At 37.4% G+C, this 27,832-nt stretch overlaps 1 protein-coding gene across 1 annotated transcript; it reads right to left on the bottom strand.

Moving 5' to 3' along the window:
* Positions 1-962: 962 nt before the first annotated feature.
* Positions 963-27,674, bottom strand: St13 (ST13 Hsp70 interacting protein). The gene is made up of 12 exons (XM_063243680.1): positions 27,367-27,674; positions 22,133-22,190; positions 19,540-19,615; positions 17,759-17,829; positions 13,343-13,409; positions 11,137-11,221; positions 10,788-10,898; positions 8,873-8,975; positions 6,528-6,644; positions 5,523-5,571; positions 3,423-3,547; positions 963-2,999 (listed from the first exon to the last, which is right to left on the bottom strand). Exons 1-12 carry the CDS (start codon positions 27,474-27,476, stop codon positions 2,871-2,873), a joined length of 1,101 nt encoding a protein of 366 aa, XP_063099750.1. The 5' UTR covers positions 27,477-27,674; the 3' UTR covers positions 963-2,870.
* Positions 27,675-27,832: the final 158 nt, after the last annotated feature.

Here is a 27,832-nt window from a genome sequence, read left to right as displayed (position 1 = left end):
ATAGGCAATTTATGTATGTGGCTCAGTTTCCTCACCATTAAAATACTAACGTGGTGATAAAAACCTGGGCATGGTGGCACACACCTATAATCCCAGCACTCTGGACACTGAGGCAGGAGGATCCTTCGAGGTACAGACCTGCCTGGAATACAAAGGGAGCCACGGCCAGCATGAACTGCACAAATGAGGCCATTTCAAAAAAAAAGTGGTAAAGTATTTACCCTTACAGTGCCAGTATGGACAAAGGATTACAGCAGCGGCTGGTACAAGCAAGCACTGCTTCCTGATAAACCGTGCTGCTCAAGTATATTAAAGCCAGGTACAGTCCTAGCAAATTTTCTACCTTTACACTACAAAGCTAGTATGTCCTTGGGCGGCAGACTTTCAAGTTGATAACAAAGCCTGTCTTTTGGTCACATAGCCACACAGCTATTAACTATTTTTCATCTTTCCTAGTAGCTAAATATGGCATTAAAAGAAAGAAAATGTTAATTTTATCCTAGTTTCTGGATTTCAGCATGTTTCCCTGACTTCTCCAGCTTCTTCAGGCTGTTATGTGAGCAACCCCTTTGAACCCACAAACAGAAACTACTTGTCAAGCATGGTAGAACTACTTCTGGACACCTACTGGCTTAATTGCAGCTGCTTGAAAGGCTGAGGCAGCAAAATCACAAGTCTGAGGTTAAACTGGGCAATGTAGAAATACTGTAACATAAAGAAGGGCTGGTGATATATATATACAGGTTTGTGTTAAGATGAAGGCTGACCTACCATGTTATGAGGCACTGGGTGGAACACCTGGCAACCCCCTGCCTGCCAAAAAAAGCAAAGTGCAACCCTATACAAATTAGGAAAATTTTCAAACATTCTTGTTCACAGGCCTAACAATATATAGCTTACTATGCTCAACAACCAATTTCAGGTAAAATAGAACGAATGCTTACTCAAGGGGAGAGTCAATATTCAGTTTGAAACCATATTTTATTTTTAACGTGGCTAGAAATATCCAATGACTATATTTTTAAGCAGAAAATGCCTTTTCCTTTTCCTTCTTATAGCATCAGTAGCAAAAAAAAAACATTTGTTTTAGAAATGATATTGAATCTTTATGAAGACTGTGTTTTGTATTTAAGGAACTTTAAAATCTAGAAGCACAGGATACATTTTCAGAAGAGCAACTTCATGTTCACCCATTTATGGTAGTATCTGCGGTGTCAGCATATAGTTAGGTCATATATAGTAAGGAGTCCAGGAACAAAGGAGTTTTGAATTAAGCACAGCACACAACGAAATGTTCAAACAGCACACACATGAACAAAAAGAACACAGGCAAGCTCAACTCCAGTATTATATGGTGTTTCTAAAGATTGTGAAAGCATGCTCCATTAGCACACAGATTTCCTCATTTATGTGAGATGAATTTTTCTCTTTGTGTACAGCAAAGGGTTAGAACCAGAATAAACATGATTTCAGAAGTGTACTAATTTAGAAATGTACATTATGAAATTTATCATTTTCTTTACTCTTACAGGGAAAGGAGGGAGAGCAGGTGTTGGGGATGGTTTTTAGTACTTAAGAGCTGAAAAAGAAGAAATTCTTCATAGTGCCAACAACTCCATAGCAAATAACTGTGGCTTTCATCTTTTATAATTTATCTTTCATCAAGCAGTTACTTCCTGTATGTGTAGCAACTAATTCAAATTATATGCTCTTCAGAATACAAAGATGAGTACTTTAGGATACACTTTAACTACACATATGTATTTCTCAAGTTAAAGATCAAATGCCAGAGGGAATCCCTCCTTTCAATGTCTTGATATGACAAGATTTTTCCAGACTTAAGTATGACACTTAAATAAGCAATTTCAAGACCAAGGAAAGAAACCACAGCTGTTACAGGTATCACCTGACATGTATTATGTACTAAATTAAACCCAGCATTAAATATGCTTACACAATTATGCTGGGAATGGTCGTAACAATGACACTAGTGAAAAAAATATTACCTGTAGCTTCAGAAGATTAAAGGGGAAAATACAAGCAGAAAGCAAATAGAATTGGTCATTTTCTGATGAGGAAAGGTATTTCTGAGAAGATATACAAAAAGAAACATATTCCTATATTTTCCCTAGTGGAAATAATATGAAACATTTATTTGGTATTTTGGACAAGAACGGAGCTAAACAGCCCAATTCCACTGTGGCTTAGAAAAAAGATCACCCCTTCAGCACAGTGTACGATTTAACTGCAAACTGTACAAGGGTACATATTATATTAAACACTGTGTAAGACTGCTGCTGCCCTACCAGTACTTCCAGTCCTTAGCAAGATCAGATTCAAATACTGGTGGTCCCAATAGTTATACTGAAATAAATCATCTTAAAAAAAAAAAACGTTAAAAAGCCAAATCAAAATGCCTTAGTATCCATATATCCAACTCAAACTTTATCTTCCTAAATGAGATTTGCTACCCACACAAAAAAGACAACTTTATTCATTCATACTAAAGCCATAAATTTTCACACTGAAGTATCTTCCTTGCCCAGTAATTCAAAGGAAAAACCTAAAATGACTAATAAAAAAAAACTATAGGGGTTACTAGGCCCTTTGAATGTTTTAAATCTTTTTTTATGGTTTAGAAAGTGTTTAAAGTTTGTAATTCCTAGTAGGAAAACATTATCTGAATGAATCGCTAATGGTAAGCCATTGTAAAACACCTCAGCTCCATTTTGTGCAGAGGGGAAGGGATTATCTTTGAAGCACCCCAGCTCTCCTGATGAGGTCAGAGGTACACTGGTTTGTATTATTGCAAACATCCATTAAGTGATCTAGGTTGCTTTTCCTTGAGAAAGGGCTTTGTTAGATGAGCATTATGCTTGACCTCCAAATTTGGCTGACAATTTACTGATGAGATTCATAACCTTTGGATTACTCTGGTATTTTGACATATTTGCAGGATTCTGGGCCACATCCTGGAAGGCCACCATAACTTCTGGATCCTGCAAAGAAAGAATTTTTTTTTTAAGCATTTTAAAAGTCTCCCATTAAAAATAAAAGTGTTCTATTATATTGACAAGTTTAATATCCCAAAGCCCATCTCCTTAGCCTGATAATTTTGCCACAGTAAAATTAACTGGAGTTTAGACAGTCTGAAATACAACTGTTAATATGCACTTCTCAAAGTCAAATTCACTTGAACTAGATAATGAAATAAAGCACATTCAATACTACAAACTGGATATAATTACCAACTATTTTCTAAAAAAACCATTTTTAAAGACTTAATTTACTTTCTCCAAAAAGGAAATCAATGTTACCAACAAAATTAGATAAAAAGTGGCTAAGAAAGTGACCTCTGTCATAAAATAAATATGAAAGACAAGCCTGAATGGTTACAGTCCAACTCTCTTCTTCAGTCTTACCTGCATGGCTGCAAGGACCTCTGGATCACTGAGAATCTCATTGAGCCCAGGCATTCCTGCCATGCCTGCTCCCATTCCAGGCATCCCTCCTGGGAAATTACCAGGCATTCCCCCAGGAAAGCCACCTGTAAGAATAAAGGAAAGAATTGTATGGCACCGGTCATACTTCCAAGGTTTTTTTTTTTTTTTTTTTGGTCTGTGTATTTCAGGGTGGCCTAGAGGTTCACTACCTATCCCACATTGGCCTCGAACTGAAGGCAATTATCTTGCCTCAGCTTCCAAGTGCTGGGATTACAGACACATGTCACTACTCCTGGCATGAAATCAGCACTTATAACATGCACTCCTGGTAATTGTTCTTCACAGAAAACAAATCTCTAGCAAAAAGGATTTTCATTCCTTTGAGTTATTTTTAGATTATATTCCCACATTATCTGTTTCTTTGGTGCCATAAACTATATGTCCATTGGAAATATTCCGAAATCATTACTAAGCTAATAGAGGAACCCTTAAAAGGAAAAACAGGTAACAACATATTCTACAGAGTCAAGGCTACTACAAATAAAGTCATTAAAAAAAAAAAAAAAAAAAAAAAAACACATGTAACACTCATTCTAAGCAGCTCAGTGGGAATTCAAACATGGCCATAAATAATCACACATCAAGAAATCTAATGAGATTTGAAAATTTCTGGCCTCTCTTGTTGCCCATATTGATGCCAATGCTTTGAAAAATTACTTGTCAAGTACAAAAACCCCCCAAGTCCGAGTCCATATTAGTGATCATTTTCCAAACCAAAAGTGTCTACTATTTTACAAACATAATTATCTGAGCTAAAAGATTTTTGGTTTTTTTGGTATGGGGATAAACTCAAGACTGCGTGCATGCAGGCGTTTATGCCACTGAGCTAAATTCCTAGCCCCTTATTTTTTTTAAAAAAGTTACTGAGTATATACTCTTGAAGAATACAATTTACATTTTATAGCTTTGGACCAAATAACTAGTTAGTTCTAGCCAGTGGTATACAAGCATAAATGGCCTCTATTTAAAAAAAAAAAAAAAAAATTGTAGTTGACTGGTCTTGAACAGTATGTAGCCCAGGCTGACCCTGAACTTCAGAAATCCTAAAGCCCCAGACTCCCAAGTGCTAGAATTACAGATATACACCATGCCTGGCTACATATACTACCTAAGATTATATTTATGATTTTAGTCAGAGGCAAGACTTGAGAAGAAAAAAACATTTTCAGTGTCCTCTTGGTCTTGGTATAAATTTTCACTGCCTTGTTCAGGAAATATTCCATAATCATTTTGTCTGTCTATCTCTCTCTCCCTCTCTCTCTCACTTATACTTGCATGCTAGTCTCTTGGTACCATTCAAAGTTATGCCTTGTTAATAACTTCTCAACCCAACATTTGCAAGGAAGAGAAGAATGTATGTTTCATTCTGTAATTCAGGCTGGCCTTGAACTCACTGTGTCACGCAGGCCAGCCTCCAACTCAAGGTGATCCTCCTTCCTCAGCCTCCCAAGTGCTGTTATTACAGGCATGTACCACCATGCCCAGTTTAAGAATCTATTTTTGCTTTGTTGTTTTTTGAGACAGGGTCCCACTGTGTAGTGCAGGATGGCGTTGCTTACGTAGCTCAGGTTGGCCTCAAACTCACAGATCCTTCCACCTCAGTGAGTGCTGGGATTGCAGGTGTACACCACCACACTGAGCAGAATGTTACTATTATACTAGATTTGAAAAACTTTTTAGTGTATTTTACATGGTGTCTTCATGAATACTACTGTACAGAACATAATTCAAGGATGGCAACTCAAAGATAGGTAACATCATTAACAAATTAAAGTAAAATGTAGACTATTTAAAAAGTACACCTCCCAGACTGTGAGGAAAAAAGGACTATATTTCCATTAACATAAAAATTTTAGTAAGAATAAAACTCTATATGTTAACATTCTCAGTATTCCAAGAACAATGGAACTAAATATATTTAGCACATGAATCAATCTGTACAACACACATCTGAGCCTCCAAAATCAGAACATATCTTATTTAAAGTACTAATAGTTTTACTTTTTTCTTCAGATATACCTGGAAAAGAGCCATACTGAGCTCCTGATTGTCGTCTGGCTTCTTCCTCCTTTAAAACAAAAGGAAAATAAATTATTTAATGTGGTGCAGGGAAGTCTGTGCCTATCCCTAATTGTCCATTCAAATTCTTAAAAAAGTACATCAGGCTAAAGGATATAGTCTAAACCCACTTCAAAAGTTTCCTTCCTTCCGTCTCTCTCTTCTTTCTTGATAGCTCAGGTTGACCTCACTCCGGCCATGGCCTCCCAAGGGCTGGGATTAGAGATGTGTACCACTTTGCCCAAATCAATTGCCAGCCTCAGTATCTTTAATAGCTATGAATCCACTGTTTTAACTGAAGGAATCCAAAACCATTCTTAAAACATCCTCAAAATCCCCCACTTAACAATATTCCCAAACTGAAGCATTTGGCCAGGCAAGAATTCTCACTTAAAATTGATTTTCAATACTACGGATAAAACCTATTAGCTCTTAAGTGATAGGCAAATGCTCTACTACACAGGTATAGCCCCTTCCCAAATCTGATTTTAGAGAAACATTAAAACAATATAAACTTTGTGAAATACAAGCTCACTTAAAAATTTAAAGACTGGGCTGGGGATTTAGCTCAGCGGCATAAGCACCTGCTTTGCAAGCAGGCAGTCGTGAGTTCGATCCCTGGTACCGATAAAAACGAAAAAGACAAAAAAAAAAAAAAAATTTAAAGACTAACGTATCACCACAAATAAAACACATAGACTACTTTTAGGTAGTGTCAACCTATAGATTACATAAAGAACCTTGGAATCAGAATTCTACCCTAAAGCCCTGATCTACTTTAACACCCTTTCATGGGTTACAGAAACTTTACCCTCTGGTGGGCTAGAGATGTAGCTTAGTACAGTGTACTACTTAAATGCACAAGGTCCTGAGTCTAATCTCCAGCATCACAAATAGGAAGGAAGGAAGGGGAGGGAGGGGACAAACAGGGTGGGTAAGTGGGAGGTTGGGACAGATAGACATTACCCTCTGGGCCTTCTCATGCTCTTCTCGAGCCTTCTTAACCCTTTCTATTCTTTCTTTGATCTCTCGTTCTTCACGTTTTCGCTCATACTTCCTTCGATGTTCAGCAATTTTCTGGGCCTAGGACAAAAACAGTCATAGAAAGTAAGTCATTCCAAATACACTACTGTAGTAGATAAAGTCAATACGACAGTTACTTTTCTTTGAGGGGAGTTTATTCACTATGTAGTTATTTAAAAAAAAAAAAAAAAGACAAATTCATATCAACAGAAAAAGACCTAAGAACAAACTGAGCTTTAACAAGACTATAAAGTATACAAGACACTGTGAAATACAGAAAGAGACAGGGACGTACACTTATAAATGTCATATTCAGCCAGGTATGGTGACACAAACCTGTAATGCCAGCACTTAGAAGGCCGAGACAAGAGGATTGCTAGATGTTAGAGGCTAGCCTGAACTGCATAGCAAAATCTTGTCTCAAAAAAAAAAAAAGTTACACTGTTAAACAACTGTCTCAGCTCAAGGACAAGACATAGGCTCTTAACTGCAGATTTTTTTTTTTTTTTTTTTAAGATAAGATATCATTCTAGTCCAGCCTGGCTCTGAACTCACTATGTAGCCTAGCAAAGCCTCAAACTCAGTTATCTCCTTGCCTCAGGATTCCAAGTACTAAGATTATAAGAATGCACCACCATGCCTAACCAGCAGGACAACTGATTTTTTTCTCTTCTAGACAGGGTTTCAGTGTGTAGTTCAGGATGGCCTTGAACTCACAGCAATTCTCCTGCTTCCTGAGTACATGTATGTGCCACCACACCCAGCTTGGAGAATAATTCTTGCTTTGTAGTTTCTACCAACTGCTCAGTATTAGAAATTCAGAAATTACAGTCAGTCAGTAGTGAAAACTATCATTAGTGATATATGCCATGGGAAGGCAGACTGGAAACACATACCAAGTGTTTGCAGTTTAAAGTTCCTCATCTATAAAATGGAGGAAGAGGCCAAAAACCTTTAAGCTTGAGACTAGGAATGCAGTTCAGCAATAGAGAGCTTGCCTAGCATTCAGAAGCCCCTGAACTGAATCCCAACACTGGGGAAAAAAAAAAAAACCATACAACCTTGGCTGTAATTTCTTACAATTTTTATCTCCCACAAAGCTGAAGCACACAAATGCATTAGAATTATTTTAACAATTCTAAACAGAATCATAATCCTTTTAGAACATTCCAGATCAGTGGTGAAAAATCTATGGTACTGGCACACATCTGTAATTCCAGCACTTGAGAGGCTGAGGCAAGAGGATTGCTTCAAATTTGAAACCAGCCTAGGCTACAAAATGATCTTGAAGCCAGCCTAATTTGCAATGAGACTGTCTCAAAAAGACAAAAATCAAAACAACAAAAAAGAACCTATGGCATACATGTTACTCTTTTAAGATAAAAGATGTTAATATAAAAGGTATTTTTTCTAAATTAAAACCTCTGTACTGTGTTCAGGTTTAACTGCAGTGCTGGCACTGTAGAATAAATGAGTTTTAAGTCACAGTTTACTCTTGGTCTATAAAAAGTTCAGAGTCGCTTTCCAGGATTTGGATTCGATATTCTTCTGTGTATGTATGTATGTTTTGGTTGAGACAAGGTCTACAATGCAGCTCAGAATGACCCTGACCCCACAGCAAAACTCTTGCCTCAGTATTCCAAATGCTGGGATTACAGGTGTGTGACATCATGCCTGGCTCATATTCTCCTTTTAAAAAGGATAAATCTTTTTTTGTTTTTTTTTGGAGGGGGGGGTCCTATATATTTTGAGACAGGGTTTCACTGTGCAATTCAGGCTGGCCTCAAACTCATAGTGATCCTCCCACCTCAACTTCTTGATCCTTCTGCTTCAAGTTCTAGGAGTGCTGGAACTAAAGGTGTGCAACCACCACACTTGGACTGCATCTTTTGAACTTTAAGAAGGTCCTAATGCTTTGTTAAAGTGGCTGTACTGTGTACACCTATGGTACAGAAAGTCAAAACAGATGCAATCCTGTATCACATTTTGTAAATTTTCTAACTTTAGTTTAGTCTTGCCTACATGAGCATGTTTTGTAGATTTTTCTAGTTCCTCTGAAACCTGCCTTTTCCATTTCTGATACTGTAGTTTTACTTCCACTGTATTTCTGCAAACAAAGTAATAGAGCTTGCTTTAAAACAGCAAAACAAGCAAAAACATAAAAAAGTATTGAGATTTTAAGAGAACAGAGGTTCGGTGATTAGAACTTGCATCTATTTAAATTAAATTATGGCTGCCAGGGCCTAAGTACTTCAGCCATCACTTTCCTATTCTCCACATGAACGTACCCTTGGCTGAACTTCTTTCAGCATTGCACTTGCATCCTCATCATAATCCAGCTTACAAGCAAGGGCAAGATCATGGGCTGCTTCTTCCCAATGGCCCAGAAGTCTGAAACAGATATAAACTCATTATAAAAGTATTTTACATATTCATTCTAGTAACATGATGTCTTTCTTCCGATTAAAAAAAGTACCATGCTAGACACTGAGTTACATATCAATAAAATTTCATCAACCAACTCAATACTGTGTTACTGTGTTGCTTAAATCTATAAAGACTTGAAAGAGTTTATAAATTTCTTCTAAAGCAACTCAGAAGTTGCTCTCGTATTTAAAAAACTGTTTAAAAGATAAAATTTAAGCCATGCATTGTGGCACAGGCCTGTTATTCCTGCACTTGGGAGGCTAGGTAGGCTAGAATAGAAGGACCCTATCTCAAAAAACATAAACAACTTTAACTCAGATTAAAACATCAAAGTTTTTTTTTTCTTTCTTTCTTTTTTTTTTTTTTTTTGAGACAACGTCTCACTATGTAGAGTTCAGGCAGGTCTCCAACTCACAGCTATCTTTCTGCCTCAGTGTGCCAAGCAATGGCATTATAGGCACGCACCACCACACCTTGGGATTTCAACTCACCAATAAGATTAACATATTTACTCAAATGTTAATTTTCTATGTAATCAGAAGGAAACAAAAAAAAAAAAAAAAAAAAATGTGCCACGTGTGCCACTGTATAGGGGGAGGAATCATAAAGAAGAATGGCAGAGGCAGGTAAGAATGGGATGCACGTGATGGTGATGCAAATAAAAGGAGTTCTCTGGGTATACTTTTTAATTTAATTTTGCCTCTTCAAACAATGAAATTAAATGATAGCTCATTCAAACAACAATAAAAGTAGATTAGAAGACATAAATAAACCACAAACAAACATAAAACAGAGATAAAAAGATAACTGTACCACAAGGACAATAAATAGAAATGGATTCATTTAACTTGTTAAGTTCTTTTAACTATGTTCTAAGGATGAGAACCAAAAAAAAAAAAAAAAAAAAAAAAAGAAAGCAAACCTTAAAATAGAAGTTTCATTCATCATTCATACGATAGAAGTATGCAAATAAGTATTAAGGTCAAAGATCTCTGCCTACATGAGAAGTGTGAAAAGCACAAAATAAATGACAAAAACGAAAAAATCAAATGCTAAATTTTAATTAAAAATATCAACCCAAGTTCAGATTCATGAATTTTTTTCATTAAAATTATAGTTTGAAAGAAGTTTTTGCCTAGTACTGTTCACTGGAATGACAACAACAACATACCATGAATATACCCTGTTCCCCAAATCTTAGTTTTCACTAAAACAAATAATGGCTTCTTTTGCCACCATAGGCAAAGTTCAAGTGAGGTTATCTTACACCAAAAAAGCACACTCGAAGACTAGTGCAAACTCAAAAGGCTGAATTAAAACACAGAGCTTTTCCTATCCCACACAGCATTATTAAGTTTTATTTAAACTTTTTACCTTTCTCTTTAACATGTCTTTATAAAAATCACTAGTTATTTGAGTCACCTAATACCCAAAGAATGTCGACCTTCATCTCCACCCACACCTGAAGTTTTCAACTGATGCAAGACACAAATTTCGCCAATACTAAGAACTGAGGATCTAGAGTTCACTGCCTGCTTCTTGGGTTCAGTCACCAGTAATGAAAAACAAAACACCATCTGGAAGTGCCTATAATGCCAGCACTCCAGCAGGCTAAGACAAAAGATCACAAATCTGACTCCCAGGAGTCAAACTTCCAGTATCTTTTCTCAAAATAAAAAGGCTCTGGGGTCAATCCCAGTACCTAAATAAATGGTAATAAGTCAGTAAAAATACACTTAAAAGAGTTCTGAAAATAACTAAACTCCACTAATTTACCTGTGTGCTTTCCCTCGCCACTTGTATGGTTGGGCTGAATCAGGATTTATTTCAATGGCTCTGTCACAATCTCGAATGGCAGCATTTGGCTTTTGCAATTTGATGAAGACACTAAAAAAAATAACTGATATTAAAAAATATCCCTTTTATCCTTTGTTCCCCCCCCCCCTGGTACCAGGGATCAAACTCATGACCTTGTGCTTGCCAAGGCAGGCACTTATGCCACTGAGCTAAATCCCCAGCCCCCAAAATACGCATTTCAAGCAGTAAGAACTTTGGAATTCCAATAAAACAAATGAGCCAAAATTATTCACCAGGCAGTGCACTTTTCTATTTATAGAGTTCTCACCTGGCTCTCTTGGCATACAGAATGGCCAAGCGAGGATTCAGCTTGATGGCATCTGTGAACAAGTCAATGGCTTTCTGTAGTTCCCCTGAAGTGAAATAAAAGTTACTGAGAAATATTTAGAGTATAAAAATATTAAAATGTTTTATCCAATTAAGTCTTTTACAATCTTCTTTAAATCCAGTAAAAGAGGAACAGCACCAGGAAGGAGTAAGTTTATAGCTCAGTGGTAGAATACTTGCTAAGCATGTGAGAAGCCCTCAGCTGGATCCTCAGAATCCGGGGGGGAAAAAAAAACCCAGATGTGGTCATGCGCACTCTGGGAGGATCACCAGTTCCACCTCAGCCTGTTCAACTAAGCAAGACCAAAACAAAACACCAAAAACAAAAACCTGAACTCAAATACCCATCAAAGCTAAGTCCCCATCTCTATCTTCAACCAAATAAAACCTTCGTTCAGATTAGCTACTTCAAGAGTTGGCAAAGTTTCTGAAAGAGCCATGTAATAATTATTTTACACTTGGCAGACCATATAATTTGTCATAACTACTCAAAGATGCAACTGTCATGGAAAAGCAGCCCACAGTCAAGTGCTGGACCTGGAATCAAACTCCAGTGTGCAGTCTAATCTTTTTAACTATAGTCCTGCCTCTACAAGTAAAAATGCCTTTTACTCAAGGTGGGGCTTGAGTTCACAATCTCTGGCTTACAGTGCTTGTTTTATCACTTAGGAGATACTGTAAAAACTGTACAAATTCTAAAATTATAACTAGATCAAATTTACACATGAATAAAGATTTTGGAAATACTGCAAAACAAAAACATGACTTATTAGGTGGTAACTTCATTGTTAAATGCCTATAACACAAGTATTTAAATAAAAGTATTTAAGTAAAAAAATTAATTAAATAAAAAATTAAATTTAAAAAAGACAATATGCCCTAACTGACAAAAATATAAATGAGGTAACAATAAGGAACCTAGACAAGTCACAACCTTGTAAAATTCCATGCTTTCAAACTACAAATTGGTTTGTATGAGGTTCTAATGAAATAATGTACACTAAAACATTAAACCGTCAGGAACGCAAGGCATTAAACAAACGATGAATAAACAGTATTCTCAGGTGGTAGGGAAAATAAGCTTATTACAGAAAATGATTGGTTAGGAAGAGTAGTAACTGGGAATGTGATGAATCTGAATTCAAGTTAAGAAAAGAGCCAAAGTACATTCTAAGTAGACAAGCACAAGTAAAGAAACATCCTAAGACAGTGAAGTCTAACAAGAATGGAAGGTTAATATTTAAAGAGAGAAAACTAAGATGGGAAGGTAAAATATGGATATGACTAGTAGGCTGACGTGTGGTAATTGTAAATAAAGATCTTCAAAATGTATATAACAAATCATTACAGACTACAATAAAGTAATATATAAAGCAGTTCTTACTATGAATAATCTAGAGTGAACAGAAAGCAATAAAGAAAACAAGCATTTCAGGTAGGCAAACTGTTAATGCGATGGCAACAAAAACAGTGTTAAGCATATGATAAGAACCTAAACTAAGATGGTAGTACGATTACAAAAAAAAAGTGAATGTGTTTGCCAACTTGGACAGCAATACTGAACTCATTCTAGAATAAACTTCTATCTTCTAAATCCATTATGCATGAAGTTCAAATGCAAATCAGCTTTGTGATGGCATCTATTTAACTGCAGCTCTGTGACACTGTAGTCACACCACTACGCGCAGATTCCCATTAAATAACACTGGTAGTAGATAACAGCACCTGAGTTTATAATGGCTTATAAATTAGAACTGAATAAACACAATATGTTACACTAATAATCCTCTCATTCTGACAGAACTTTCTGAAGATCTAACATAGAATAGAACGTGTCAAGAAATGACACCTGTCAACAGTGTTACAATTCCAAGGTCATCATTCATCTTTGGAAAGTCGGTCATTTAACGGTCTCAGTGGACTTAACACCAGCAACACCCTCAGGAAAGCAGAGGTTGTGAATTCTACCAGGAGCTGTCTGAGCTTCAAGAAAAGGTTACTGAAACTCAGAGACTTCAACCTCTTTATCTCTGCTACAATATACCCAAATAATAAATTTAAGTTTCCTTCAACTTTCCCACTACAAACAATCACTGGTGTAGAAAACATTCATACTATATAGGTATGTAGCAAGGAGAAAAAATTACCATCATTTAGAGCATCAATGGCAGCCCCTTTCTTTTCATTTGCCTGATCCATCATCTCCTCAGTTATCTGACAAGAAACAAAGAGTTATCTTAGAAACAGCAGAAGAAATGGGGAAAATAAAAAGAATCAAGACATATCATGTACAGGTACAAATTCCTTATGATGAATATGATCCTTATGTATATGAGCTTGAACTTTTTATACTAAACAAATTGTACCGTCTTCCCTCTGATCTTGATGATCTCTACTTTGCTCCATCTCCACCCAAGCATGTTGTTCTGTTGCAGTTTGTAGTTTTAACCACCTTCCTCATAGCTGTCCATAAATAAACTCAATCTCCTCACAAAGACGTCAACTAATTCCTTTTAAGTTTGACTCCTTAGAAGAGAAAGGTCTCATTCCTTTATTTCCATAAAACTCAACTGAGCACAAACAAGATGTTGACAGCACAGGGGTTCTTGGAAGAAAAGTTTACAGCAAGCATCTTGTCTGAAATAAGAAGTTCAGAAGCAGTTCCTTTGACTATACCCACTTTAGCATCATTACTGTGTAAAACAGTTAAGTGGAAAGGCTGGACAAATGATGAAGAGAATGAGTTGATAGGTTTAAGAAATGGAAGGAAAGATACAAACTATCTAGAAAATCCAATGCACCTTTCAAGTTACTAGATCTAACAAAAGAACTCAATAAAGTCAGGTACAGGAGTAACATACAAAAAGACAAAAATCAGAACTCCTAGTTACATGGAGCACTGCGTGCGTACAATCTCAGCACTGTGAGAGGCTGAGGCAGGAGGATTGGAAATTCAAGCCTAAATTGGGCAATTTGGCAAGACCCTGTCTCAAAAGAACAGGACTGAGGATGTAGTTTGGCATGCACACCCACCCACTCATATCCCTCCCCCCACGAAGTTAGCTACACTAGAAACTAAGCCTATTCAGCACAGTTTCTAACATTATATAAGATCTGCATGGAATAAAAACCTAAAATTCTACTGAACAAAAAAAAAAAGACTTCAAGAAACTTTGATATATAACATGTTCTAGAAAGAAAATCACTGCATCTCAATGTTACTTCTAAGTTATTTAATAAATGCAAGCAATCTCAACAAAACTCCTTTGAAAACATTTTTTTGGTATCAGCGATCAAACTCATGACCTTTCACTTGCCAGGCAAGTGCTTGTGCCCCTGAGCTAAGCCCCTGGTCCTCCTCTGACAAATTTTTTTTTAAAAAACTTTTAAAGAAAAAAATATATTGCCAGCTAGTAAGACACTCTATTCAAGGCTACAGTAATTCTAGAAAACTACTGAAACACAAAAGACCTAGCCAGGGTGTGGTGCTGCATAACTATAATCCTAGTACTTGAGAGCACTGAGTTGGGAAGATCATTGAGAGTTCGAGGCCAGCCTCAATCTCACAAGGAAATCATCTCAAAACAAACAAATGAAGACTTCTGCTTCAGTAGTGTGGCATACATCAATAGTGGCAAACTTTTGGCATATGTGTTATTATGTTTTTAAGACAGAAGCCATTAACGTAGAGTTGGTTTTTCTACACTGAAACCTCAATATTCAGGCAATTTTAGCACTTTGTGATAAATAAGTGGGTTTTGTTGACTTGGGTCTCCTATGTTGTCTAGTTCGACCTCAAACTTGTGGCAATCTTCCTGCCTCAGCCTCCTGAGTGCTGGGATTATAGGTATACACTGTCCCACCCAGCAAAAAGTGGGTCTTGGGTTGCAGATTGGCACTTGGTCTCTTAGCAGGTTTACCATCACTGGTATGTATGATCCACTGAACAAATCTAAAAACAACCAAGCCATCTTTGCTCTGTCAGTACAGATAAAGAATGAATGAAGGCTAAAATTCAGTAAGGTAACCAAGTGTTCACTCTGCTTTCATCCCGTTAGCAGTATTCAAATCTAGCATCTTGGGCTGGGGATTTAGCTCAGTGGCATAAGCACCTGCCTGGCAAGTGTGCGGTGGTAAATTCAATCCCCACTATCAAACAAACAAACACAAAAACCCTAGCATCTTACAATTTTGTTTTTGAGGAAAATGCAGGACACTGGAGATAAAGTATAGATTCAGATGAAAATAACGTAATCAGGCACTGCCAGAATAAGTCTGTGCTCCAAATGTCTACACAGGCAAACGTAAGTATAAATTAAAAATAAACTATCCCACACAAAAGGTCAGTCAAATGCAGAAGAGGGAAATAAAAAAACACTCTCCTGAAAACTTCAAAACCATGAGCCAGCCTGTTCATTAGCAAAGCCACATTCAAATGAACACACAAAAATATCATGCTGACAATAAATAGGCCCTTGAGCTAATAGTGCCAATGGTGAGTTTTGTTTAAAGCAAAGATACTCCTTTTTGGAAGAATCTACCTTCTAATCAAATCTCAAAAACTTTCCTCAGGTGAAATTCGAAAGAACACATTATCGAAAAAATTTCATACATATGTACATACACAAGATACCAATATGGGAAAGAGCCACGAAAAAATGCAAAGTTTGAAAATGAGTAAAGAGCAACAGACTTTCAAATAACCAAGACTTCAACCAAAAATACCAAAATGAAAACCACAAACATTCCAATATCAATTCAACAAAATAGACAGACCTAGCACAAAGTAGTATGATAAACAGATAAAAGCTTAATGGTGAAAAGGGCTGACATGTATATGTCTAACAGGGCTCCAGACTAAGAGAATGGGAAAGACAGATGCAAGGTTTGAAAGGTACTAGAAGAAAGTGCTCCAGCACTAAAGAATGCTATAACCCTAGAATTTCAGATGCTCAACAAATCCCACTTAGAATAATTATTACAAACCTACACACACTGATATTGAAACATAAGCATACATTTTCTAGATAGCTCATGTCAACTTGAGATTATATTGCCCAACTTGTTTTGGGTTTTGCAATTAATTCTAATGCAGCCAGGAGATGGATCTAATTTTAGAGAAAAGGAGACTTAACAATCAGGTCCTAAATTTTTTAGGGAAATACAAAACACCAATGATAGCACCCAAAAGAGCCATATATAGAAACAGTAGTACTATTTCAGCACTGGTGAGGAAAAAATTCTTCAATAATGGTACTGCAGGGTGGGTGTGGTAGCTGTAACCCCAGCACGTAGGAAGCTGACACGAAGATCACCATGAGTTTTGAAGCCAATCTGGGCTACATAATGAGTTTAAGGTCTGGCTGAATTAGATAGTGAGACCCTGTCACTCCCCCCCTCCAAAGTGCTGCAAAGTAAATTACATGTGAAAAGCAAACAAAATTTTAAGAAGGGAAAAACAACTTACTACAGCAATTACATCCTTCAGTAACAAACAAAAGCATAAGCTAACAATTTCACTACATTAGATATTGTTTAAAAAAAGACATTGTTCATTAAGACAACATAAGAAAGGGAAAAGCCAGATACAGAGAGCCATAAATAGAGATAACAAATTGCTAGGGTCCAAAGTAGTAAAATGAACTAGAAATAAAAAAAAAAAAAAAAAAAAAACAGGCAACGTAGTACAAAAACTGAGGAAAACACTTTACAAATGCATGTGAATAACCAAGATATCAGAATATGTTCAAACTCTTTAAAATCAAGCAGTGCAAATGAAAAACTGAGAACATAATTACTTCATACAAGGCTGACAAAAATGAAAGCTGATGGTATCAAGTGTAGAGAACACCAGTAAATCTTTTAAGTTGCTACTATGATTAGTTTTCTAAACCTCTTTTCCTTATCAGTCACAAAATCTTTTTAGACATTTTTAATTTCCATTTCCCTATTTAAAACCATATATAAGGCACGTATGTGTCAACAGGCTATGACTCTGGAGAACCACTAACTACTATTGTATTCCCAAGTCCAGGCTCTCAAGGACAAACTTCCACCCTTTTAAAGGCCTTTTGTGGCAACCATTTTGGAAGACAATGTGTTATCAGATACCCTGTTAGGAGACAATTTTACTTGTAGGTATATACTTTAGGTTAACAGTCTAACTAAAGTGAAATTTAAGAGTACGTAAAGCAAATACAAACAGATTTCGTAAGATACTACTATAGAATACGGTTAAAAATTAAATGGGAGCTGGGGGTGGTGGCATTTGCCTATAATCCTAGAGAGGCTGAGGCAGGAGTATCACTGCAAGTTCAAGGCCAGCCGGGGCTACAAAGTGAGTTCAAGGCTGTCCTGAACTACACAGTAAAATCCTGTCTCAAAAATAAATAAATACATCAGAACTTTCACAAATATCTTAGCAAAATAAAATGGCTAAATGTCCCAAATCAGAAAAAGATTTAACAAGTGCTTTCCTTACAAGAATTATGTCATAAAATAATTCCAAAAGCAAGGAGATTCATATGCCTTACAACAATCAGAAAACATGTCACTGAACTTACCTCTACATTTTCATCTCCCATTTCTTGAGGGCTATCAGTGTCCGGTTCAATTACACCTTCATTGTCAATCTCTGCCAAAATTGAGAACATAATAGTAAGACCTGTGTTGGACAATATAGTAGCCACTACAAAAGTACATCAAACTATCATAAATGCCTTTCTCCTTGGTTTGCGAGAGAGGGTCTTGCTACTTTAAGTAGTCCAGGCTGGCCGTGAACTTGCTATGTCGTGGAGGTTGACTCTGAATTTGCAAACCTTCTTCCTTAGCCTCCTAAATGCTGAAATTACAAACATATGCCAGTAGGTCCTGCCAAAAACTAATTAAAAATGAGTTATGGACAGCGCGACTGAGATGAGTTTTTAACTGTTATTTAAGTATTAAGGTATTGTAAATGTTTTACTATTAACACATCTTTATTGTTTTTGTACAACTACCACTTTACCTTCACATCATATCAGACAGTTTTCACTGAATTATCAAGGAAATGTTGGAATATAGGTTCTACTATTACAAAAAAACACACCACTGAGCCAGATTTGGTGGCATATGCCTATAATCTCAGCATTCAGGAGGCAGGAGGACTGCCGACAGAAAATAAATTCAAGGCCAGCCTGAACTGCATAGGAGATCCTGTCTCAAAAAGACATTAAATAAATAAGTAAGTAAGTAAATAAATAAATAAATAAGTGCATTGAGTGTCAACAGAATGACTCAGTTCAAATACGTCTATTTTTTTCCCTTTTTTTTTTTCTTTTTCCTTTTTATCGGTACCGGGGATCGAATTCACAACTGCCTGCTTGCAAGGCAGGCGCTTATGCCGCTGAGCTAAACCTCCAGCCCCAATACATCTATTTTTTCTGTGTAATGTTTTAAAAAAACTCTTTATGCAGAAACAAGATATCCTGGGCTGGGGATTTAGCTCAGTGGTAAAAGCACCTGCCTGGCAAACATGAGGCCGTGAGTCGATCCCCAGTACCAGAAACAAAACAAAACACCAAGATATCAACTAGTATTACTGAAAACATTTTAATATGGCTATTTTCATTTTTAAAAATAACATGATGGACAACTGTGGTGGCTCACATCTGTCATCCCAGCATTCAGGAGCTCAGGCAGGAGCCTTGTGAATTTGAGACCAGCTTGGGCTACAAAGTTGAGTTCAAGGCCAGCCTGAACTGCACAGCGAGACCCTGTCTCAAAAAGCCAAAAAAAGGCCCGGGATTTAGCTCCACAGCATAAGTGCCTGGCTGGCAAGCACAAGGTTGTGAGTTCGTTTAGAGAACTATTTGAGTGTGCCACTCAATTTTTTCAAACACAAATATCATGAAATCTGGATTATTTCCAATGAAAATCTAACATCTGAATTGAGAAATTCAACTTCTGTGAATACATTTTTTATTCTAAAGGGTTAATATGAAGTAAGAGAAAAATAAGATTTCATCTAAGTTATGATTGTGACATGGACACAAGTAAAAAAATATACTATGTAAATTTATCTCATCATCTTCCTTTTACTTTTTAAAATGTGGGTTTCACTTAGACCTTACTTTTTTTTTTTAGACAAGGTTTCATTATGTAGTTCAGGCTGGCCTTGCACTCACTATGTAGTCTAGGCTGGCCTTCAACTCACAGTGATCCTCCTGCCTTGGCCTCCCAGATTACAGGCATGTACCACCACACCAGCTTCATTAGTATTTTTATTACTGCTGGTTCAGTTAATTTTATAAAAATCAACACAGGGTCATATAACGTTATCAAATACAAATTACTGACTCCTCACCTAGATCACTTTCCTCACTTGATGGCTCATCTGTCTTTATGTTTTCCTCCGTCTTCTTACTATCCGTTTTTTCTTCCTAGCAAAGGGAAGGCAAACAGTGCTGTTAGTGTTTAATAATATATCTGATACATTCATAATAACTTCTACAAATTTACGGTAACTTTATATGCCTTATATTTTAGTTATTAATGCTCCTAGGCTTCTTTTGGTAATTTTTCATTTCTCCTTTTTAATTATAGGTCTAGTTTTATATCCAAACCTTTTAAGACAATGCATTTTAGAACTTAAAAGTCTTGGATTTTAGAAAGTGAGCACACTGTAGATACCATGTAGTATGTAACAGCTAAATGGGCGATGCAGCCCATAACTCTCCACAATCAAACAGATTATTTCTGCAAAATAAAGTTTCAACACCCATAATTTGTAGAATAAAGACTATAAACAGTTTGGTACAATGGTGTACCTGTAATCCCAGCTACTAGGGAAAGTGAGGCAGAAGGATCACTTGAGTCAAGAGTTTTGAGGCCAAAATGGGCACAAGCTCAAACAGAACAAAACAGACGAAGACAAACTAAATAGCCTCATAATCATTTAGATATTTTTACTGAGATTTTCAGTTTGGGAATAGCAAGTAAGGATTTGAGTAACAGTAATACACAAACAAAATTTAAAGAATTTAGAAATGCACATTATGGAAAGCAAATTTTCTTCCCATCCTAGAAGTAACCAATATGGTGGTTCAAGTATGCCCCATTCTAGGATATTCTTTGTATACAGAGACCTCTGCACTTTGCCTTTTCCATCTAACAATGCTGTGTATCTTGGAGTACACCATTATCAACCCAACTGCATCTATTCATTCAACTATATTAGTACATTTGAAATTATTTATTTAGGTTCCTTCTACTTGATTTTTTTTTTTGGTCTTTTTCCTTTTTATCAGTACCGGGGATCAAACTCACGACTGCCTACGTGCAAGGCAGGCACTTATGCGACTGAGCTAAATCCCCAGCCCCCTACTTGATTTTTAAAAACTGAAATCAAAGCCTCACTTTACTATAAAATATTGTTGGGAGTCCCTACCAAATGTGCAAAATGATAGCTACATGTTAGCATATATTGAAAATATCAGTTATAATTCAAAACCAGCACTTTTTATGAAAAGATACTTTTATCAGGGACACAAGTCAAACAGCTGTGCCTCCATTCAATGCTCAAATGAAAGATGGGGAAGGGATCAGAAAGAACTGTGATAGACCTCATGCCTGTAATTCCAGCACTCACGAGGCTGAGGCGGGAGAATCATAGCAAGTTCGAAACCAGCCTGGGCTACAAAGTGAGCTCTAAACTGCATAGTGAGACTCGGTCTCAAAAAGACAAAACAACAACAACCACAGAAAGCATAATTGTGATAAATGACATCTAAAAAAAGGGTAACTACTTTATGGGCTTCTAGGTAGTTTTTCTCATTTCACTTGTTCATCGTTGTAACTTCTATTTTCATGTCCAAAATACATAAAAATAGCGAATTTTCTAATCAGAAAATTTAGGGGGAAAAAAATCTTTCAGGTATGAAAGCACAAGAGGAGAAATGAAAAATACAGTAAGTCCTATACATCCAAGTTTCATTTCAGGAGAACATTTGTAACTTAGATCCATTCCCAAATCTGACAAAGTCTTACACAGTACACCTGTGAAAATTCACAACTTCAATGTTTGTTAAATCCTTGTACTGAACAGTTTTCTGTTTTTGGTTTTTTTTTTGGTTTTTTTTTTTTTTTTTGGGTACAGGGAACCAAACTCACAACCTTGCACTTGCCAGACTCTGCTGCTGAGCTGTATCACTAGCTTGGGTTTGACTTTTTTTGAGACAGGGTGTCACTATCTTTCCCAGAATAGTCTCAAACTCCTGGGCTCAACTATTTTTCCTGTCTCAGCCTTCTGTACCGAACAGGGGTACCCAACCTAAAGGAAGCATTCTTCAAAGCACCTTTCTCCCATCTCTCAACTTCAGCTACTGGCAACCTTCCCCTATTTTCACTAACCCTTTCACTAACACCTTAATTAATTCATCCCTTAGACTTAGTGCAAAAAAAAATTGAGAATCACTGACTTGGAATACTTGCTCATTTTCTTGGTAAGCTGCTGAGTTAGGCACTAAAAAGGTTTAAGACACATCATACTCCAAATCTTCAGTTTTCAATCAGCCTTCAGAGGTTTGGTCCCCGCAGAGAAACTTTATAACAGACAGACAACTCTTAAAATCTTATTTCCAAAAAATACTAAGGTAACTGGCAGTGGTGGGGTTTTGTTGTTTGTTTTTAGTACCAGGGATTCAACTCACGACCTCACACTTGCCAGGCAGGAGCTTAAGCCACTGAGCTAAATCTCTGGCCTGGCAGTGGTGTTTTAAGAGCAAAAAACATTTCCTGAAACATTCTAATTCTAACAGTTGGGCCAGGGATTTCGCTCAGCATATAAGTACCTGCCTGGGAAGCACAAGGTCATGAGTTTGATCCCCAGTACCAAAACAAACAAACAAAAAATCTAACAGTATTTTATCACTAAACACAAAAATGAAGTTAAAACTTACCTTGATATTTTCTTCTGATTTAGCTTTATGGGTAGCAGGTGGTACTTTACCCCCCATGCTTAAGAGGAGAAAAAAAAGTGTTTAGCAAATTAAAATTCACTAAAAGTCAAGCCACATACGCCAAAAAGATGTTTAAGAGGGTATTTTTTCAAAATTTACAATAAGCTTTCAGTTAATTTGAATGCTTTGATATTATGATTAAATTTTTAATCCACGTAAATTTTTTATTTTTAGCATACTGATTAATGAAGCCCTGCCCCTTCCTTTATAAACCCTACAGGGCTAAGCATGGTGGCACACCTCTGTAATCCCAGCACTGCAGAAGCTGAGGCAGGAGGATTGCTGTGAGTTCGAGGTCCACCTAACCTACATAGTTAAATTCAAATCCAGTCTGAACTACAAAGTGAGATCCTGCATCAAACCAGAAAATGAACAAGCAACCCATAACTATATAACTTATCTATGTCCATTCCCAGAGGAAAAATAGAAAACAAAGGTCAACATTCAACAACAAAATTATTCATGTTAGCTTAGATTTCAGTAGTCATGCTGGGCATGGTGAGACACATCTGTAATCCCAGCATTCAAGAAGGCTGATGCAGAAGAGTCTCAAATTTGAGCTCAGCTTGGTCAAGTAATTTAAAAACAGCTGGGGTCTGGAAGCCTCACTGCAGAGATGGTCAGTAAAGCCAAAACAAACAAAAGACCAAGGGGTGTGTGAGGTTTCATATGATGGGACTCTACAAGGATTCTTCTTGCCCTCAACATCAGATTTTCACTTCATCTCCTCTAAACTGCACCTATTAACATTCCCTCGTCCTTGCCAATCCTTTTTTATCAAATACTCCAGTAATTACACACACATAATAAAAAGACAAGGACTCAGAACTAACATTATATGCTCCACTTGGTGTAGAAACCAAAGCAAATGGGGCCGTATACCAATGGTCTAATGGCTAAAGTAAAAAAATAAACCAGCAACCACAACAAAAACCCATTAATTTCTACATAAATCCAGGGTTTTATGCCTTGGAAAACAGAAAGGGACCAGTTCCAATATATGACTCGGCTACAGTTGTTACATCCACATTTACATTCATAGCAGTTGGGTGGCAAGTGTGGGAATAGGCTGTTTGTAGGTTAAATTTAAACGTGTACCCATTTTCCAAAGTTCTTTTTACCAATTTACACTAACCAGCAATGTATGAGAATTCTAGCTGTTATACACTTTGGTCAACACTTATGTACTGTTCACTCTTAAAATTTTGAGCCTTTCCGATTGGTACGTAGTGGCATCTTACTGTGTTGGGCCATTTTTTCATAACTGTACTACTGGCTGTTCAGTAAAGTTCAGTTCTCCAGTTTTCCATTAGGTTGTCTTTATTTATAAATATTCTTTTTATATTCTACATGAGTCCTTTGTCAGTTTCAGAATTACAAGTATTTTCTCTGACCCTATGGTTTGGTCTTTCACTCTTCTACAGTCTCCTTTGGCAGTACTGAGAATCAAACCCAGGGCCTTGCACTCAACTATATTCCAGCTACCCAGCCTTTTTAACTGTGACATAGGAGCTTCCTAAATTGCCTAGACTGACCTTGAACTTGTGATCCTCCTGAGCAGTTGGGGTTACAGGCAATTACAGGCATCCATGACAGTGCCTGGGCTCTCTTAATATCTTTTGATAAATTTAACAAAGAATATAAATGCAATATAGCAAAGGAAATGAAAACAAAACTTGGAACCTTATAAGCACCATTTGCTCAAAAAAAAAAAATGTGTAACTTTCTGTACTGTTTGATATTATTAAAAATGTTCAATTACTCAAGTTTTCTGAAAAAGATCATTACACAATTTCAAACATCTTAATTTATAATTCAGCACAGTTAAAATAATTCAAAGAAACACACATCTAAAAATAACAAAATTTCAACAGGAAAATCTTCCAAAAGCAGATAGTAATCAAACACTAGCTCTTTATAGTTAAATTTTAATGAAGACATGTAACTTTTTAAGCTGTGTTTTTCCTGTTTCAAAATGCAACATCCGGAGGCTGGGATTTAGCTCAGCAGCATAAGCGCTTGCCTTGCAAGCAGGCAGTTTTGAGTTCGATCCCTGGTACCGATAAAAAAAAGAAAAAGACAAAAAAAAAAAATGCAGCATCAGGAATGTATTCAGGGTAACATCCAAACACAGTCTCGAAAGTCTAAACTTTGTGAAGTGATATTCTTGCCAAGAAATGTAGTGAGCTAAAATCTAATGCTAAGAAAACATCAGACAAACCAAACTAAGGCGAAATTTTACAAAACAACTGGCTTGTAACCTTAAAACTGTCAAAAGTATAAAGTCAAAGCATCACGTCCTGAGTTTGATTCTCGGCATTTAATGTGAGACAGAGACAGACAGACAGAGAAAGAGAGAAATACAGACAGACAGAGACACAGAGAGAGAACCAAATATATGCAACATGGTAGTACATGCCTGTAATGCCAGCACTTGGGAGGCTGAGTTAGGATTGGGGGATTTTGAAACCAGTGTAGCTTCGAGGCTACATAGCAAATTCAAATCAACCCTGAACTGACCCTGTCTCTCAAAGAAAAAAAAAAAGGCAACATGAAATTCTGAAAATTAGATAGCATTAATACATGTGTATTGGTTTCCTGAGTTTGATGGTTGCATTGCAGACACTGACTTTGTTTACAGAAAATGATGTTGAGGGAGGGGTACAACGTTGGCAGCTCTCAAACAGTTCAAGAAAAATACGTAGTTGTACTGCACAGTACTTGTAATTTTTCTTTGAGCTAGAAATTGTCCCAAAAATATAGAAATTAAGCAGTTTACTAGCATGGATTTTTATGCCATACCACCAGGTAGGGCTGGTGCAGAGATCTTCCTCACACAGATTCACAAGACTGCATCATTTCTTAATTTGAGAATTAAAATCTTCAATCTGCTTTGTGCTATAGTTATTCAGATGACCAACAAATTGTTGTTATATTCAAACTGGTGTTATATCCTGAATTCTGTACTGTGGGTAGAAATGCAGTCTTTTCACTTCTATAATATTTACTACAACCATGTGCCATGCACTGTCCTGGAAAGCAGAATACAAAGATAGTGCACTTGACTTTATCATCAAATAAAGTGAGATAAAAATACAAGTGAGGTACAAAGTAGACAAAGTTATTAAATGAGGAAAAAATGTTAAGTATTTCTTCTTCAAAAGAGTAAAACAAGCTGGGCCTGGTAGTACATGCCTGCAACACCAGCTACTCTAGAAGGCTGAGACAGGAGAACTCCAAATTCATGATTGGGTAAGCAACTTTGTAAGACCTCATCTCAAAGTTTGAAAAAGGACTGGAGGTGTCACTTAGCATTATAGTGCTTGCTTACCATACCCCAGGCCCTGGATTTTATTCCCATTACTGGAAGGGAAAAAAAAGTAGAAACAAACAAAAAAAAAACCTCAAAATATATTTGTTGAAAAGAACAGTCTTTCTGGATCCCCAATGGGTACTAGTTCAGATTTCTCTCTCCTGTTTCTCCATGTGCAAGTTAAATGGTTATTAAATTAATAAATTTTTTACATCAAATAGAATTATTTACTAAAACCATGATACAGCAAATAAACTGCTGTGAGGGAAAGAACTCCACAAAAAAAATAAATAAATAAATTAAGCTCCGTGGCTATTTTGGAGAACAGTAATACCAGATACATTTTGCAGACCTTAACCGAATTTTCTACAAAGTCATAATCTAATCCCTTCAACACACATTACAAAATTGTTCTTAGGCATGTTTGAATTCAATCCTAGTCCCCAGTCGATTTTGAGAAACAAAGATTTTGCAAAACAAGAGTCTTGCTGACTTGTAGTTACAGATTTTAACTTCAATTTCTTCCCCAGAACAAGCTTGTTGAAAAGAAAACGTGGACCCATGACTTCAGGACTTCATCTTCCCCTACTAAACCAACACAATGTTTACACAATTGTAGTAGTACTTCTGTAGAAACACCCCGTGAAGTACAATTTCCACGTTTATATATATATATATATATATATATATATATATATACACACACACACACACACACACACTTTTTAAAAGTGATACTGGAGATGAAATCCACAGGTGCTCTACGACTGAGCTACACTCTCAACCTTTTTGATTTTGGTACAGGATCTCAGCTTCCCAGACTGGCATGCAAGATTCTCTGCCCCAGCTTCCCAAGTAGCTGCGATTCCATACATGAGCCATCATTCCAGTGAAGTCTCGGTATGTTGCTCAGCTAATCTCCAACTCCTGGATTCAAATCCTCTTGTTTCAGCTGTAACCTGCTTCTACATTCACCACCAGTAATGAGGACAACACCAGATGCCGCCCCCTACCTTGCAGAAGATAGAAAGAACACTTGGGCCTAAACCTAGTAGTATTGTTTATTTAAAAAAAAAAAAAAAAAAAAATCACCTCCCGGGGGTAGATTTCCTTTTTTCCTTGGGTGCCCTTCTAGTAAACAGCTAGTATTTACTACAAAATAAATTACTTACTCACATATATACGTAAATAGAACTATTTCACAGCAGCTGGCACAATGTCCCTTCCACAAATTCCTCGTGCGTAGAGGAGTAAAATATAAATTAAAGATAAAAATGTCTTCGAAGCATGCTGCCCTGGGGGGGGGGGATCATTTCCTTACCATCTGTGATTATAGTATTGTCACTAACGGAAGCACAATAAAGATTGCCAAGATAGTTAATTTTACGCAGTTACAATCACTGTAAGACAAAACCGATCAGTTACTCTACTGAATTGTCCTTACTCTTTGAAAGGACTACATAAAAAACGCTCCGACGTGCCCACGCGACCTACTCAGGACGGCAGAGAATTAACGCAAAATTCCCCACGCGATACCTAAGTTTTTTGCCCTTCTTGTCTCTCTTTCAGCACCACTCCAGTTTCCAGAGCCCAGGGCCCGAAATCGCCCGCATTTACTACGCACGAGATGCATGCCTGGGGGCCTTGGGGTGCGGGGAGCCCAGCTCTGTCTCCCCGCCCCACCTCTGTGCTGTCCCACGCTCGTGACCCTCCATCAAACTCCTCAAAGTTGCCTCCCTTCCAGGCGAGGGAGTGCGGAGTCACCAAAAGGCTCCCGAGCCCGCTCCCACGCCGCGCCGCGCCAAGCTTGGACCCAGCTCCCCTTCTTCGCGCTCCAACGGTCCCAGGGCCCGGGTCTTACCTCTCCACCCACTCCCTCAGGAAGCGCATCTCCTCGGTGTGCAGGACGCTCGGATCTTGCTTACACATTTTCACGAAGGCCCGAAGCTCGTTTACTTTGCGGGGATCCATGGTAGGGACACCGCGGGCGACTGCTATGGAGGTTGCGGCCCTATCCAAGGCCCGAAAGCTGGCTGGGCGAGACCTTGCAGAAGGGGGCGGTTGCCGCGAGGTAGAACCGACTAGAACCTCCCAGGCCGCTGGCTCCGCCCCTCAACGGCCTCGTGACCCTGGGTCCTTCGCTTGCTCATTGCTACCCTACCTCTGCTCCAGCACACTGGCTGGAATCTTCTAGAAGTGTGGCTGTTCGTGTTCTTGCCTGCCTCCCTACACAAACATTTTTATACCACTGAATCAATTGTCATAATGGGCCAAGCCATCTACGTGGACGCTTTGAAACAGGCAGGCGACACCAGCTCCTCTAGGCT

Source organism: Cavia porcellus, unplaced genomic scaffold (assembly GCF_034190915.1).
Source record: "Cavia porcellus strain 051 isolate PalLab524CR breed Dunkin Hartley unplaced genomic scaffold, mCavPor4.1 scaffold_40, whole genome shotgun sequence".
NCBI classification, from domain to species: domain Eukaryota; kingdom Metazoa; phylum Chordata; class Mammalia; order Rodentia; family Caviidae; genus Cavia; species Cavia porcellus.
Note: the sequence above shows the minus strand (reverse complement) of the source record. Positions and strands in the feature narration are given on the sequence as shown.

Coding starts and splice junctions, on each gene's coding strand:
- St13 (XM_063243680.1), bottom strand. CDS start 27,476: ATGGATCCCCGCAAAGTAAACGAGCTTCGGGCCTTCGTGAAAATGTGT. Junction 8,976..10,787: donor TGGCGAGGGAAAGCACACAG/GTAAATTAGTGG, acceptor TATCTGTTTCAG/ACTTCTGGGCCATTGGGAAG. Junction 3,548..5,522: donor TCAGTATGGCTCTTTTCCAG/GTATATCTGAAG, acceptor TTATTCTTACAG/GTGGCTTTCCTGGGGGAATG.